The following is a 17,468-nucleotide window of genomic DNA, read 5'->3' on the forward strand; positions in this document are numbered from 1 at the left end:
GGCGGGGTCCCGGGGGATCCTGGAACACCTCGCAGACCCCTCCCGTTGGGAGGGGGCAGTGGGGGATCCCAGAACACCCCGCAGCCCCTCCTGCTTTTGGGTTGGGCAATGCAGCGACTCCCTGCTGGTACGAGGTACCGCCGCCCTTGATGGGCCCTGTCCACTACTGCAGGTACGTGTGGCCCATCTACGGCGCTACACATGTATGAGTACCATGGTGCGTGTATGGGTATTGTAGTTCATGTATTGGGTTGAGTGTAGGGATTTCTGAGTGATTATTTTCTCTCTCTCTCTGATTGCAGAGAAGACATTTGTGGACTGTGGAGGCCTCAAGTTCCTGCTGAGCCTGCTCAAGCACCACGCCTGCCAGGGCCTCGTGCTGCGCTTTGTGAGTCACGCGGGGGGGGGGGGGGGGGTGAGCCTGAGTCTGCGAGTGAGAGAGTTCGAGTTTGAGAGAGTGTGGTAATGTTTGATTAAGTTGGTGTGAGAAAGTGTGCCGGTGAGAGTGTGTGAGAGTGAGAGAATGAGTGTGTATGCGAGTGTATGTGGTACAATGGACCAACGTTTTTTTAGCGCTGTGCCTATGCCAAGTCTGTAAATAACATCACAGTCGTTCAATATGGAAAGTATAGTAACTCTAACAATATCCAATGGTAGTCAGGCTTGAATGCAAAGTTTATTTACGTACAGGAAGGCAATTTTTATCTTTATTTTTTTCCAAACATGATCAACATGTACAGAGAAAAATAGCTTGTGAATAAGAATGACACCTCGATATTTAAACTAATCAACAAGTTCAATTTGTTGAGAGTCATACGCCATAAATGTGGTAGTGGGGAGGGGTTCAATTCATTATTTTCAAGAGAGCACTATAAGTTTTGTCTTGCTGTCATTCAGAAAAAAAGTTTTAGATCATTTAGTTGCATTTGGCGAAAGTCAAAGATTGTTGCAGCTTAGTAAACAGCTAATCCTCAGATTTGCTATACACCACCACAGCAGTGTCATCAGAAAACAGATTTAGGTTGGAGTGGATCAGTGAGTCTCCTAAATTGTTGAGAGCACCGAGTATGGAGCCCTGAGGGACACCTTTGGTGACAGGGGTTTTGTTCGAGGAAAGGCTGTTTATTGAGATTACTTGTGTAGCTCTTAAACAAGTTTACCATGTAATAATGTGTCACCTGTACCAAATGCTTTAGAAAAGTCAAGAAAAAGGATGACACAGAGGTGTTTATTATTATCCAGGCTGTTGAAGATAAGATCAAGAGTGTCTAGCACCACTGATGTTGTGGTGACCTTTTCTCTATAGGCTGATTGCTTGGGGTAGATAAGTTATTATTTTGGATCAAATCAGTAATTTGTATTTTTAGTAGCCCTTCGAAGATTTGGATCATCAGTGCTTTATGAAGCAGTTGAAGAGGTTAAAAATATGGGAGATGAGTTCAGAAATGTGGTTATCCACACATGCAGGGCAAAGACAGGAAGATAATCAGCACCATCCAAGAATGAGGTTTTTAATGTAGTGTGCGTGTCAGTGATATCTAAGGCAGAGATTGGTTTTAAATCTAATTTTGGAGCATTGGTGGGGGACTTGGGGAGACTCATACCAAAGAGACAAAACCCACAAACACAGAGTGAAACAGACATGGAGGGGTGTGGAGAGAGAGGCACAGAGAGACTCAGACAGAAATACACGGAGAAATAATGTGTGATACAGAGATGCAGAAAGCATCGGATTGGCAGCAGCTCATGTGGCCAAGTATGTTCACTCCTGCTTGTGCACAATCCCCAGTGCTGACCCACAACTATAACGCAAACACAGCACGAAATGGATATTAGCTCCATTGGAGCCCAGTACAAACTTGGGTGCCAGCCATATACTAGCTGCATATTGTTCCAGGTACTAGCTTTAGTACTTCTGTAGTGGGTTCTAATCAGGCGCACACCAAGACTTGGAGGCAACACATTTATTCACAAACACAACCAACACTGCTCAACGTTCCAAGGTTAACTATGTACATTTCGGGTAACTATGTACATTATGGGTTAACTACGTAAGGTGGTGGCCACCATTTCTAACCACCTAACCACTTGAACGGCATCTCTATATGGTTGAACCAGAACAGCCGACACACCGTCGGATCGTCGTGTACGGAGACTGAAGAGCGAGGATCGAAGAAGGTGGCTTCATTCCCGGATCGAACAGCCCCGCTCCCTCTCGGGACTCGGCTTATATCTCCTGTGATGTGACCGGGTTCCGCCCCTAGACATGACCCCCTTCTCGATCCTTCGCGGAGGCTCTGGGTCCACATCACGTGGCCCGCTCACCCCTTTCTGGGGGCCCCCGTGCCCCCTCGTCTGGTCACGTGCTCTCACGGGTTCACTCAGACTGTCATGTCCTGAGCCGACCTCTGTGACATCCGGAAATCTGTCCTATAGTGAGCCCCTATGTATAGTACACCCACTGTCGCCATAGATCGGCTTATTTATGTCGTTACACTTCTTCTATCTGATGCATTGACTCAATAGCAGCTCGATAGCAGCATGGGCAGAAGCTCAATTCTGCTTCTGAATCGAGTACTGGACAAGTTTAGTCAGGTGCTGATCTGGGTAGGAGCCTATAACTATATTCTCCTACTTTCCCAAGATGGCTACTGCTGACTGGTATTGGCCTCGGCACAAGCAGTGCATATGTTGAGTAGCTACTCGCACAGCATTGCGGTGCTAGTGTGTGTCATAGCCCAGTGATGCACCAGGGATTGTTTTTGTCATGTCCACACAGCAGCCCGATGCTTGTCTGTATACTCGCCCAGTGATAACCCAGGGATTTTCTAAGGCGTGTCCATACAGCCGCCTGGTGCTAGTGTGTGAACTAGCGCAGTAATAACCCAGGCATTGTCTTGTGTTTTTACTAGCCCTGTGATAACCCAGTTATTGCCTCAGACATATCTACACAACACCGAGTATCATCTTTGTTTTATTCCATTACAAAGAAGGGCACAACGAGAGAGATGAACACGGGAGAGAGCAGAGCAGTACACGCAGCAGTACAGACATGAAGGGATAGCACAGATGTAAAGTAGAACACATATCAAGCAGCAGTGCAGACATAAAGGGCAGTATAGACATGAAATAGCTGAACCTGGAGCATGCCACTAAGAGATGAAGCCTTAACATCAGTTTCACAAACACATAGTACCTGCCTGGGTATTCTGTATCATCAAATACTCCACCCAGTCAATTACCCATGAGTGATAGCGAAATTGTGGAGATAGTGGAGAAGTTTCCATACCTGGGCAGTGTGCTTATGGCTAACTCCAGTTTAGTAGCGAAGGTCTGACTGAATAAATGTAGCAGAATTCTCTTTTCATTAGCTACACAACGCTGTGGCAACTACCTTGCATATAGTGCCATACAAAGCTCCAGGTGTTCTTGGCCCCAGTTATGCACTCTCTTCTCTATTCTGCGCTGGTTGGAAACATTCAGGCTGGCCTGCTTACGATCGATCCTGGGGTTAACCAAACTAGACTTTATGAACTCACAGATGTTTGAAATATTTGGAGACAGTCCCATGAGCGAGATCCTCTGGCAGGCAATGCTGCATTGGGTCGGTCGTGTAGCCATATACACAACAACAACGGCCATTCGCCACTAAGTGGCGGTGACGTCACCACGAAGCTTGTGCCAGGATATGTGCACCTTGAGGCCATGTACACAGCCACTTTATGCACAATTACTTTCTGTTTGGCCGGATAGAGGGGGCTAAGCAGCCACGACACGGGCAAGCAGCAGAACGGGTATGAAGCAGCAGAACATACTTGAAGGGGCAGTATAGACATGAAGTAGCAGTACAGACGTGAAGGAGCCGTATATACATGAAGAAGTAGCACAGGCACAAAGGAGCAACAGAGACATGAAGTCGCCATATATACATGAAAAATCAGTGCAGACATGAAGCAACAGTACAGACAGTGTATTGAATAGTACAAATATCATTAGAATGTGTTGTTATTTTACTGACATGTTTAATGTCAGGCTCATGTTACACTGTGCAGTAATTTTTTTGAAACCCATTTGTTTTTCTGACATCTTCTCAAGGAATCCCGCAACACGCTGAGGTTTGCTGTTACAACTTTGGCAAACCTGAGCGAGGAGGTGGAGCTGAAGTCGTGCTTCCATCAAGAGCTGGCGGCGGACGTGCTGGCCTGCTACCTGGACGTGCCCGATGCACCCTGCAAGCTCTCCGCTCTGTCTGCCCTGGCCAGGATCACCACTGAGCAGGACCTGGACATCATCTGTAATGCAAAGGGTGAGCGGATGGGCGTTAGACTGGAGAGCTGTGATTAGGCCATGTTTGGAGGAGATCATGTTTAAAGCAGTGCAAGATAAGCATGTCATTAGCATGAAATTACAAGTTAGAGTACATGTGTCAGGACACATTCGGTAAGATGTGTGTAAATATGTAGAGTGCAAATGTAGAAAGATTGTCTTAAGTTAAAACTAAGGACAATGTTGTGTTCCTTTTCACTACAAGGCTAAACAATGACTTTTATGCAATCATCATGGGACCTCCTTTGCCAGTACCAAAATATACTAATAGGGGTTTTCCCCTTTTTTTCTGGCAACAAAACTGATACCTTTTGCAAGGAATCATGCTTACATTAACCACAATACTTGCAGTCAAATGCAAACAAAAAACAATACTCTGATAATTTATGCATTGTCTTTGAAACTGATTGGTCCACACCAGAGACAGCTTTCTTTGGAGCCTCGTCTCATATGGTGTTCGACCAGATGACGCCAAAAGGCGCACAGTTCCAAGACAACGCACTACCAGAGTAATGAGGGCTCGGGGTGAGCAGCTACATCATGGGACCTCCTTTGCTAGTACCAAAATATACTAATAGGGGTTTTCCCCTTTTTTCTGGCAACAAAACTGATACCTTTTTCAAGGAATCATGCTTACATTAACCACAATACTTGCAGTCAAATGCAAACAAAAAACAATACTCTGATAATTTATGCATTGTCTTTGAAACTGATTGGTCCACACCAGAGACAGCTTTCTTTGGAGCCTCGTCTCATATGGTGTTCGACCAGATGACGCCAAAAGGCGCACAGTTCCAAGACAACGCACTACCAGAGTAATGAGGGCTCGGGGTGAGCAGCTACATCATGGGACCTCCTTTGCTAGTACCAAAATATACTAATAGGGGTTTTCCCCTTTTTTCTGGCAACAAAACTGATACCTTTTTCAAGGAATCATGCTTACATTAACCACAATACTTGCAGTCAAATGCAAACAAAAAACAATACTCTGATAATTTATGCATTGTCTTTGAAACTGATTGGTCCACACCAGAGACAGCTTTCTTTGGAGCCTCGTCTCATATGGTGTTCGACCAGATGATGCCAAAAGGCGCACAGTTCCAAGACAACGCACTACCAGAGTAATGAGGGCTCGAGGTGAGCAGCTACATCATGGGACCTCCTTTGCCAGTACCAAAATATACTAATAGGGGTTTTCCCTTTTTTTCTGGCAACAAAACTGATACCTTTTGCAAGGAATCATGCTTACATTAACCACAATACTTGCATTCAAATGCAAACACAGCAAGTAGAGCCTGAGTTCGATTCACGACTCAGGTGCCTTGCTGGTCTCCCCTGTTCTGCATTGGTATCCTGCAGGTTCTCCTCCTATAGAGAAAAAAAACATGCAGTGTGACTGGTATAGGTCAAATATCCCATTGCTTAATTTTTTCCTGAAAATTGACATTACACTTCACCATCTACCCCTTTTGCAAAAACTTGGCAGAACCCTCCTGGAAAAAAAGTTTAAATGTATTAAATATTAGATATATGTGAATGAGTGGTGTTAAATATTTGGTCTACATCAAAACACCAGAAAGGTTATTAACGAGAGGGAACCATTCGGTCAATTTTGCTCAGTCGATCAGAAAACCACAGTCGAGTTGCTGTGTATGATCCAAATAATCAAAGTTGAGTATTTGGTGGGTAGGTTTTCAAATCTGAACCATGACGGCGGCACACAATGACTTCTCTTGCGGCACACAATGACTTGTCTTGCAAAAGGCATCACATGATCTTTAGCATCACATGATCTTTAGTGTCTACTGTGTAGCAGACAACACATTGTAGTATGGTTAATACACTCATCACCATTTTATGTTGGTCAAACAAAGTGTGGAACATGAACAGTGGGAAAATGAAAACAGAGAAAGGTGGGGATCAGACTGAAGGGAAGTGTGCACTGCTCAGCTGATGTACAGGAATCAGCCACCATCTGTGCCTGCTGCTGCTCTAATGTAGTAAGTAACACTGTAACTAGGCCAGTGTTGGGTTAATAACAGAGATGATTAAGCATGGTGAACTGAAGGACATGCATGTTTGCATTGCAAAGTTCTGCATGCTGAAGCATGATGATTCTTGCTGGGCTTTATTTTCCTTGTGATTTCCAATACTGTCAACACACTCGCAAAGCACAATGTGCACACAAATAAACAAGCTGCAAGTGTACAGTGTTAGTGCATTTGCTGCTGTAGAGGCTGTTGAGCAATCACAATGCAATCTGCACAATACGTATTCACTGTTGTACAGTCAAAACACGACATTAAAAAACAAATACCAAAAAGCCCAGATGCACTCGATATGCAAAACAACAAATCATAATCACTCAATGCAAACGGGGAAAGGGTTGTTTTATTACGTGTAAAAATGTGTTGTATATGTTGGATTATGAAATTTTGATAAAAATAATAAAAATTATAACAATTTCGAAAAAGGACAAATCGCATAAATTATGTTAATGTGTGTAATTATATGCATAAATTATGATAATCACTGAGATAATCGTGGTAATTTATGCGAATGCTTGCGATTATGTTAATGTGTGCAGTTATGATAACTAGGCTTAGCTTCGTTATCCAGAGTTGTATCAATCGGGATAAAACAATTATCTTTGATTGAACATTTACTGATTATCTTAGTGTGTTTATGGTATGTTAGGTCTCCAATTTCATATCTCATCGCAGGATACAGTTCTTATGAATAAGACAGTTTTGCATGGACTTGGAAGAAACACTCGAGATACTTCTGTGTTAACAATTTTATTCTAAACAAACATGTGACATTCTAGCATGCACAGGCGAAAGCATACGTCAATACATTCATGAGCAAGATTATGCAATTAACGAAAATAAATGACTAAAACACTTATTCATGTAACTCGACGGCAGCAACTGCTTTGCACGATCAGTTGATATTGAACGCACCACCTTGAAATGGCAACCCTTTTTGAAACGCAAAGATAACTTTTGAAAGTCTTATTCGTGTGCGTGTTGTGTGTGCGTTGTCCCCTTGTAAAATTAATTAAATTTTCTTAGAGGCGGGAGTTGTGTCGTTAGCTTGTGGGGTGGGGGAGGATACAACCAGCCGCCAGAGAAGTTCCTCTCGCTTGGGCGTGGCTGCAGCGAGCCCGTGTTGCTCCCTCTCCACTGCTCGATTGAGTTGGCACGACGCTCGCCGACGTGGTGCGCGATGATTCTGTCGTCGCTGCTGGACGTCTTGTCTGTTCTCACTGGGTGTTGGTCGGTGTATGTATCAAACATATGGCGCATTCGATGGCGCTCTCTCTCTCTCTTGGTGGCAGCTCTGGAGCTCCACTGCTGGATGATTGTTGAGTCGGCACGACGCTCGTTGACGCCCGGGTCGTGCTGCTGCTGTCGCTCTCTCCTTGATCACTGCCAACTTCACACGGACACTCGCCCTTACTTCAGGCTGTGTTGGCTCAGGCTCTGGACGACGCGGCTGTGCGCGCTCACCGGCTTGGAGCGCTCTCTCTCTCTCTTGCTTTCCTTTGTTCGTGCAGCTGCCAGCTTCATACGGGCACTCGCTGATGCCTCTCCCGCCCTCACTTCAGGGGCTTCGTTGTTTAAGTTCTCTCACGAGAATTATAGCTGGAATCTCCGTCAGCTTCACTCGCAGCTCGGCGACTCAGGGTAGCGATTCTTCTTAGGTGGTGCAGACCTCAGCTTGTCGATGCACGTCGCTACCCCGCGAACATCGTCATTCTGGATGACGGAAGAGCTTCTTCGTTGTCGGCGTTGATGATGAGATGGGGCCGGAGCCCTGGTGAGAGGTGGGGGCCGGAGCCCTGGAGAGAGATGGGGGCCCTGAGCCATGGTGATCTGTGGGGGCCGGAGCCCCGGAGAGATCTCCGTTGAATGGATTTTTCCTTGGCTTATATCGGGAAAGTCCACTCAGTTTTTCTGAGTTGTTCAAAGACCAGACCATATAACTTTTTCGTTGTGGGGATGGACAAATCTGTGTCCGTGTGTGTCGCGTGCGTGTCCGTCCGTATGTGTCGCGTGTGTGTTTATTGGAGCTTTAAAGACACAGCTGTCCGTAATAATTCTGGAAGGAGGGGTGGGGTTTTCTCGCGAACGGCGCCACACACGAGTCATCAACTAAACCAGACCGACGATTCGCGTTCGTACCGAAGTTACACAATCCTAATCCACGTTTTTGATTATGAATAATATTGGTCGCGAAAGCCTACGCGTTAAGCCAGTCTTATAATCCCTTCCCTCGCTCTGGGCGTTTATCCTTGTCTCACACCGCTTCGTTTGGTTTGGAAGTTAAAACGACTCACTTTGCTGTTTAGTATTATTGTGATTTGATTGTAAGTAGCCGTGTTCACGGTATTTCATCGTGGTTTGATCTCCCTATGGGAAATGTTATTTGCTCGCGTGCGCAAATCTTGCTGTTCGTGCTGCGGGGAGACAAAGACGGCTGTGCTCCGTTGTTGGAGCACCCTGCGCGTGTGTTTATTATTTTTTTAAGAGCATCTGCTTCTGTTAATTCCTTTCTTGAGCCGTCGCCCGCTCGCCACGAACTTTTATGAGGGCCATTTCCTGGCTGTGTGCCTGCTCTGTGGTCGTTCCTCTCGGGAAGACAAAGACGGTTGTGAGCTGCTCGCTTCCCCTGGAGTGTTGCGTGTTGGTTAATTATGATAGACTTCTCCGCCCTTAACTCTCCTAGGAGATCCACTCTAATTTCGTACTTATTATTTGACTTCTTGTTATTATTTAATCTGATATCCCGGGGCTAGGGAATTTGTTTTTTTTTTGGAGCGGCCCTGACTGCCATAATTATTCTTTGATGCTTCGGCCCGTATTTGTAGAAAATTATTAACGGTAAATAATGTCAGTATTGAATTAACAAATGAGGATTCACGACCCTGGTGCAGACTGTAGTCTGGTTTCCAATTGGAGCGAGGATAGATAATGTTTGCTTAATCTTCATGGCTAAGTTGGTAACTTTGTTTAACTAACATGGTTCAAAACCCGTCTTGTTTTCTTGTTGTCAATGCTATTTTTTGTTAAGAATATAATTATATATATTTCGTGGCGCCTGGTTTTTGTATTGTAAAAGGGCCTTTTGAAGAATGGGTGTTATTCTAACCCCCGCTTGCAACTCCCCCCCTCCCCTTCTTTTGTGTGAAATTCGGGGAAGTTTTATGACATTTGATGGTTGTCTCTTTTATGCTTTCTGGCCTTTGAAGCGAGGTGTGCACGCATCTGTGGAAGTGGGGGAATGGGTTTTCCGCTCGTCTTTGTTTGCTCCCAAGTTGCCCCGTGTCTATTAAAAAAATTAGTATATATGTTGGCTGAATTATTCTTAATATTAATTTGGAAAAAAGGGGTATAGACACAACAAATGTTATGCCTCTTTTTTTTAGCAATCAGTGGCCCAATGGCTGTACACAACATCTCACGTTGCCTTCTACATCTCAGCTAATTTAACTTTTTTTCTGATTAGTTGTATTTGCTAATTTTCACATGTAAAATATGGCACATTTTGCCTAAACACTACAATTTTAATGGTGCTGTACTATTAGAGTAATTGAGTAATGTATGCTCATGGTGTGCAGGAGCCATCTCCCTGCTGACAGACATGGTGAACCGGACCTCATACAAGGACTTCATATTGCTGGAGAACATCTTGTACTCATCCAAGAGGCTGGTGGAGACTCTCACCATGATCTCCATCACAGCCGGCATCCGCAGAAAGGTGAGGCCTGGTGCGCAATGGCGCCGACTGCATGGTAATGCTCTATGGGTCCAACGTTGGGCTAAGCCAGGGGAGAGCCCTGAGAGACGTGGAGTTTCTTCCACAATAGAGCTCTGGGGAAGTATAAATGACTCAGTGACAACAAGGCAAGTCTTGGTGTCATGCAGGGTGGCAAAACACTGGTGTGAACATTATAATATAATAGACACTGATGAAGAATGACTTTAGATATAATGTTAAAGGAAATGTCTAAGTATCAATATTATAATTTTTTATCAAGAATCCAACCGTATAGTCCTCCGAGAGGTATACATGGTGAACAATCGCACAGCGGTCCAGGGGAGCACGTGAGGACTCGGAATGAGGAGGGATATATAAGGGGAGTGTGCGTGAGCGGAGGGGGAGTTGCCCGGGAACCAAGAGTGAAGACATCTCGCCGCTGCCCTCTGTTCCATGCCAGCCAACCTCAGGCACATTCTCACAGGGTGTAAAACAAGCCTCACCCAAGGACGCTACACTTGGCGTCACAACCAAGTCCTTAAAAACCTTGCGTCCGCCCTGGAGGACAAGCGAGCTGCCACCAACTCCCTACCACCCCCAGCAGCATCACACCCCTTACGGACGACCTTTGTCCGCGAAGGGGCTAAACCACCGAAGAGCGGCTCTACACCAATAGAGCGAGACCAGCTGCGCTTGGCCCGCGACTGGAAAATGCTAGCTGACATTGGCCGGCAACTTGTGTTTCCTCCGGAGATCGCAACCACCACCCTAAGACCTGACGTGGTGCTCTGGTCCCGTTCGCTCAAGAAGGTCTTCATCATTGAGCTCACAGTACCCTGGGAGGACTCAGTAGATGAGGCTTATGAGCGAAAACATCTGCGCTATGCCGATCTAGCTGCCGAAGCACGGCATCATGGCTGGAACACAGAAGTCCGACCAGTGGAGGTGGGCTGCAGAGGTTTTGTGGCAACATCTACAACCAGACTGCTTAGAGACCTGGGAATTAAGGGCCAGAGCCAGCGTCCGGCAATCAAAGCTGTATCGGAGGCGGCAGAAGGCAGCAGTCAGTGGCTCTGGATGAAGAGGAAAGACCCCAGCTGGGCCCCAAAGTGAGAGGGCCAGGAGGTATGCAGTCAACAATGCTTGACTCAGGGAGGAGGACGCCCCTGCCATGCATAGTCCCATGGGATGTTGGCTACCAACAACAAGGCAACTCCTATGACTAATTGGGAATGGGACGCAAGCGTAGGATTGATCACCCTGTCGCTGGCCGCCTTTGGGGAGGGTGTATAGTATGAAAGGCCGAAACACCCTAGGAACCAAAGGGTCACTACTGACGATGTGCTCCCCAAATTTCACCAGGCTCACTGTTCATGAACTCTTGGAAGTGCTTGCACAAAGGATAGTAACATCTCATCCTGTGTTCTTTGGAATCTGAATATCTGGACTTGTCCAGTGACTGCTGAGAAAGATCAGCTGACAACAGGGGAAAGTCCTTGTGGCGGCACGGAGAGACGGCTGACAGGAGGGAATAGACCCCACTGGGACAGTCATGGGTTAGCTTCCCATTTCTGTAGTTTCCCATGCTTCGCAGTATGTTGGAAACACCCGATTTAGCTACAGAAAGTCAACATACGAGAATACCCCTAGAGTCTGCGAGAGCGGGGGCGGAAGATGACTCATCGACTGACAACATGGTAACGACTGGACCGGAAACGACTACGAGTAATGAGAGCACAGCACAAGAGAACACCACAGCAACTGTCACAAGTTCCGCTGCAACAGCAGGCCACAAACAGATGCAGGTATGTGTCTGTGGTTGGAGGAAAGTTACATCACACCATGGGTTGAGGATCCACCAGGGGAAGAAGGGGTGTTTGGGTAAAGAGAGACAGAGGCCTCGCATTGATTACTTTCTGCGAAAGCGATCAAATCAGTCGAATGAAGCACAGCAACTGGACGCAAACCATAGTTTGCAGTGCATCAGTACCACTGTCATGGAAGACGTAAACTCAAGCACCGAAGTAACAACTGAGGTGAAACCAACAACAGGAGTGGAACTCACCCAGCCTCCGAGACCTGCAATCGAGAGGAGACTACCAGGGCACAGACCGTATGTGAAGTGGCCTGGCGCCAGTGACAAGAAGTTGTGGGAAACAGTGAATACTGACCTTACCTTGACCCTCGAGAAACTTCGAGGCACTGTGGAGAAGAAGTTGGAGAGGATGGGGGACATCATCTATGAGTACGGGGCAGAAAGCTTTGGAGTGCAAGAGGCAAAAGGCGGGAGAAAGGTTCCAACCCCACCAGTTTCCAGGAGGCAACAAGAAATCAAGCGCCTCGTTCAAGAAAGGAGACAGCTTAAGAAACAGTGGAAGAAAGCCTCGGAAGTGGAAAAGGAGGGCATAGAGGCACTTCAGGCTGACATCAAAACCCGGTTGGCATCCCTCCGTAGAGCAGAGAACCTACGGAAGCGCAGAAGGAAGAAAGAACAAACTAGAACTCGATTCTATAAAGATCCCTTCAAGTTCCTTAAAAGTCTCTTCACGAAGGAAAAAAGTGGAGTTCTAAAAACAACAAAGAAAGACCTAGAAGAGCACCTGAGAACAACAAACTTTGACTCAAAGCGACATGAACATCTGGCCATCCCATCAGATATCCCACCCATTGAACCCCCGGAACATCATATTGAGACTAGCCCTCCGACATGGAAAGAGGTGGAAAACACAGTTCGAAGGGCAAGAACAGCATCAGCCCCGGGGCCAAATAGAGTCCCGTACAAAGTGTATAAGAATGCACCAGACGTCCTGAGGTTCCTCTGGAGGCTTATGAGAACAGCTTGGCAAAAGAAGATAATACCCAAAGTGTGGCGTAGGGCAGGCGGGGTCCTGATCCCTAAGGAGAAGGATGCAGTGAACATCAGCCAATTCCGCCCAATCTCCTTACTGAATGTCGAGGGTAAAATCTTCTTTAGGATCATTGCCCAGAGGATGGCCGAGTACCTGCAAAGGAATGCGTACGTCGATACATCTGTACAGAAGGCAGGAATATCAGGGTTCTCTGGCTGCTTGGAACATTCCAGCATGATCTGGCACCAGATCCAAATGGCCAAGGTGGAGAAAAGGGACCTCCATGTAGTCTTCCTCGACCTCGCCAATGCATTTGGCTCTGTGCCCCATGAACTCCTGTGGTCTGCCTTCAGATTTTTCCACATACCGGACACCATCACAACCCTGGTGAAGTCGTACTTTCAGGATCTGCAGTTCTGCTTCACCACCTCAGAGTTCACCACCTCATGGCAATGCCTGAATGTAGGTATAATGGCGGGATGTACCATTATGAATGCCAATGGAGGTTATCATCAGATCCTCAAAATGGGTTGCTGGTGGACAGCGAGTCGACTCTGGTTTTCGCCTCCCTCCACTCAGAGCCTACATGGACGACATTACAACATTGACCACCACTGTCCCATGCACCAGGAGACTGCTCAGAAAACTCGAGGAGAACATCAGCTGGGCCCATATGAAGATTAAACCATCCAAGTCACGCAGCATCTCGATTGTGAAGGGAGTACTCTGTGACCTGAAATTCTTCATCGGAGATGACCAAATCCCAACAGTGTCTGAGCAGCCGGTAAAAAGCCTTGGAAGGTGGTATGATGCAAGCCTGAAGGACAAAGACCAGGTGCAACAGCTGCGCAAAGACATCAGTAGTAGCCTACAGTCCATCGACAACACCCAGCTACCTGGAAAGTTAAAGGCCTGGTGTCTGCAGTTTGGTCTCCTACCCCGGGTGTTGTGGCCCCTAGCAGTGTATGAGGTTCCAATCTCAACAGTGGAGAAGATGGAAAGAGGAGCCACGAGCTACTTAAAGAAGTGGCTCGGAGTTCCACGATGCCTTACCACCATAGGCCTCTATGGAGATGGTGTCCTCAAGCTGCCCCTCACCAGTCTAACCGAGGAATTCAAGTGTGCAAAAACCAGGCTCCAGATGACACTGAATGAATCTCGAGACCCAGTGGTGAGCAACAACGCGCCGACCTTGGCAACTGGGCGCAAATGGAGGCCAGGAAAAGCAGTCCAGGAGGCAACAGCAGCCCTCAGACATGCTGACATTGTGGGTCATGTTCAGCAAGGGAGAGGAGGCCTTGGGCTAACTAGCCGTGCTGCTTGAAGTAAGGCCACTGCACCAGAGCGGCGGAAGATGGTAGTGCAGGAAGTACGCCATCAGGAGGAGGCTGCAAGGTGGGCCAAGGCAGTCTCTCTTGCCAAACAAGGACAGTGGACTCGATGGGACAGTGTGCAGAAGAGGAAGATCAGCTGGAAGGATCTGTGGGCCACGGAAGCGAGGCGGTTGAGCTTCTCCATCAGAGCAACATATGACATCCTTCCAACACCAGTTAATCTTCACCAATGGTATGGTGAAGATCCGGACTGTGCCCTCTGTTCCATGCCAGCCAACCTCAGGCACATTCTCACAGGGTGTAAAACAAGCCTCACCCAAGGACGCTACACTTCGCGTCACAACCAAGTCCTTAAAAACCTTGCGTCCGCCCTGGAGGACAAGCGAGCTGCCACCAACTCCCTACCACCCCCAGCAGCATCACACCCCTTACGGACGACCTTTGTCCGCGAAGGGGCTAAACCACCGAAGAGCGGCTCTACACCAATAGAGCGAGACCAGCTGCGCTTGGCCCGCGACTGGAAAATGCTAGCTGACATTGGCCGGCAACTTGTGTTTCCTCCGGAGATCGCAACCACCACCCTAAGACCTGACGTGGTGCTCTGGTCCCGTTCGCTCAAGAAGGTCTTCATCATTGAGCTCACAGTACCCTGGGAGGACTCAGTAGATGAGGCTTATGAGCGAAAACATCTGCGCTATGCCGATCTAGCTGCCGAAGCACGGCATCATGGCTGGAACACAGAAGTCCGACCAGTGGAGGTGGGCTGCAGAGGTTTTGTGGCAACATCTACAACCAGACTGCTTAGAGACCTGGGAATTAAGGGCCAGAGCCAGCGTTCGGCAATCAAAGCTGTATCGGAGGCGGCAGAAGGCAGCAGTCAGTGGCTCTGGATGAAGAGGAAAGACCCCAGCTGGGCCCCAAAGTGAGAGGGCCAGGAGGTATGCAGTCAACAATGCTTGACTCAGGGAGGAGGACGCCCCTGCCATGCATAGTCCCATGGGATGTTGGCTACCAACAACAAGGCAACTCCTATGACTAATTGGGAATGGGACGCAAGCGTAGGATTGATCACCCTGTCGCTGGCCGCCTTTGGGGAGGGTGTATAGTATGAAAGGCCGAAACACCCTAGGAACCAAAGGGTCACTACTGACGATGCGCTCCCCAAATTTCACCAGGCTCACTGTTCATGAACTCTTGGAAGTGCTTGCACAAAGGATAGTAACATCTCATCCTGTGTTCTTTGGAATCTAACACTGTACATGAGGTGGTGACCACCTTCCTCAACTCACTAACACTCTGGAACGCGACACAGACTGGACCAGGCAGGCAACGGCCTGCCTGGCCCAGGACGACGACTCGGGACTTGACGACCGATGGTGTCTTCACTCTTCGGAATACAGTACAACCGCCTCGCTCTGCGTTCACACCACGCTTATATCTCGTCTCTGGCGTGGCCGGCTTCGCCCAGGCCACGCCTCCCTTCCCAGGCCACGCCTCCCTTCCCCCACCTCACGGGAGGTCTGGGTCCCTCCACCACGTGACCCCCCAGGCACCCTCTTGGGGCCCCCCAGCCCTCGTCCGGGCTGACACAGTAGTGACGTCTTATGTCACTACACATGCACGATCTTGGCTAACTGTGGTCTGTTTCGGAGACGGGGCAGGCTTGATTACGGCTAGTTTCCCTGTACCAAAAATACTTCAGGTCCCCAACAGGGGGCGTTGGGTCGGCGGATGTGTGTGTCGAAAAAACGGCGTTTTGTTCTCGGCTGCACCGTCAGGCTCCGTCCACAGTGGAGTGGTTGTCGATTCGGCACGCTACTCAGCTGGCTGCGGTGCCCGTGTTGGCAGGGATCGATGGGTCAGACTGTGTGCGATGGTCACGTTGCCAGATAGCGCTCGCAGCTCGTCTGCTGGGCGGCAGTGCGTCACCCCCCTTGGCACCAGACACGGTTGATTGTGCCTCGAGCTCGACCTTTGCTGGAGGGTGCTCGTCTTCTGAGTCAGTACGCTCGTGGTTAGGCGTTAGCCGCTGCGCTGCTGGTCAGTCCTCATTGCCTGTCAGGAGCAGATTGCTTCGCGCGACCACCATTGGTGTCCCCCCCCCCTTCCACAGGAGGGCTCCTGCTGTGCGCTGCTCGTCACACCTCCTCACTCACTCCCCACGCCTCCTCACTCACTCTCCAAAACTCATCAAAACTCTTATCAGAATATCAGTCGCTTGGACAACATTTCATGCATTCTCGATATTAGTGTATAACTCCAATCTCCACTTAACTTCTCACCCGTCTTATCTGATCACAATATTATATGAACACACAACTCTTATAGTTTAATACAAGTACAACTTCTCATAGTCCTCAACTCTACAAGCGACTCAAAACATAAATGTAGAATAAAACTTTCAGCGCTACTCAGTCTGTCAGCGCCGAACTTAACACTAAGCAACACATAGCCCCTCTCCTCTGCAAGACTCGACACCCATGGTTAATTTCGAAGATCATACCCCAAAGCTTGTCATTGCAAGACTGGTTTGGTGGTTCTGTCTTCGTCGTTTATATCCAAATTCTTTTGATTTTGCTCCTTCGCTCGTCATCGGTCAGTTTTTGGTCTTTTGATTTCTCTCACAAAGGAGCAGGTTTCCTTTTAATTGTGACCGTTTGTCCGGGTATGCGTGTCTGTGTGTCTGTTTTAGTTTATCTTCTTGGTTCTTTCGGTAAAGTCACGTAGAATGGAAACAATAAAAATAATAAAATAAAACATAATAAAATTATTCTCTTGACGTTTCGGCTACAACGCAAGCAGCCGTCTTCAGGTGAAGAATGAAACACTGCCAAGCTTGGAGCGTATATATAATCTGGGTTGGAGGTGGAAGAAGAGCGCCTTGACAAAATAATTTGCATATCAAGAGGAATTTTAGCATATTTATTGGAAATGCGTAGGAGGTGGGCGGGGGGGGTCAAAGTCATATTATGCCCATGCATTATGCAGGATTAGCAGCATCAAAGGGAGGTGGTAGGGGGTAGCATTAACAAAGGGAGGGGATGTTAATAGTATGTAGAAGCAACGAAACATGTCAATGGGAGAGTGGTGGAAGGAGACCCGCAGCAGAGCAAATAATCCATTCCCTGTGGAGAACACAAGATACACAGTCAATGCCAGTGAGTGGACTGCGATCTGAAAGTCACCGTAAATGTGA

The 17,468-nt window shown here is 47.7% G+C and overlaps 1 protein-coding gene across 4 annotated transcripts in view; it reads left to right on the top strand.

Moving 5' to 3' along the window:
- Positions 1-17,468, top strand: part of LOC133359160 (uncharacterized) — a 195,292-nt gene that overhangs the window by 51,158 nt on the left and 126,666 nt on the right. For all 4 annotated transcript variants that reach the window (XR_009757154.1, XM_061577563.1, XM_061577564.1 and 1 more), the window contains exons 6-8: positions 303-388; positions 4,096-4,306; positions 9,950-10,089. Coding sequence is in view for 3 of the 4 variants with exons in the window: in XM_061577563.1 (XP_061433547.1) it covers positions 303-388; positions 4,096-4,306; positions 9,950-10,089 (437 nt within the window). In the remaining variant the exon portion in view is untranslated. The remainder of the gene's footprint in view (positions 1-302; positions 389-4,095; positions 4,307-9,949; positions 10,090-17,468) is intronic.

Source organism: Lethenteron reissneri, chromosome 64 (genome assembly GCF_015708825.2).
Source record: "Lethenteron reissneri isolate LAM-NWPU_2019-01 chromosome 64, ASM1570882v1, whole genome shotgun sequence".
Lineage (NCBI taxonomy): Eukaryota > Metazoa > Chordata > Hyperoartia > Petromyzontiformes > Petromyzontidae > Lethenteron > Lethenteron reissneri.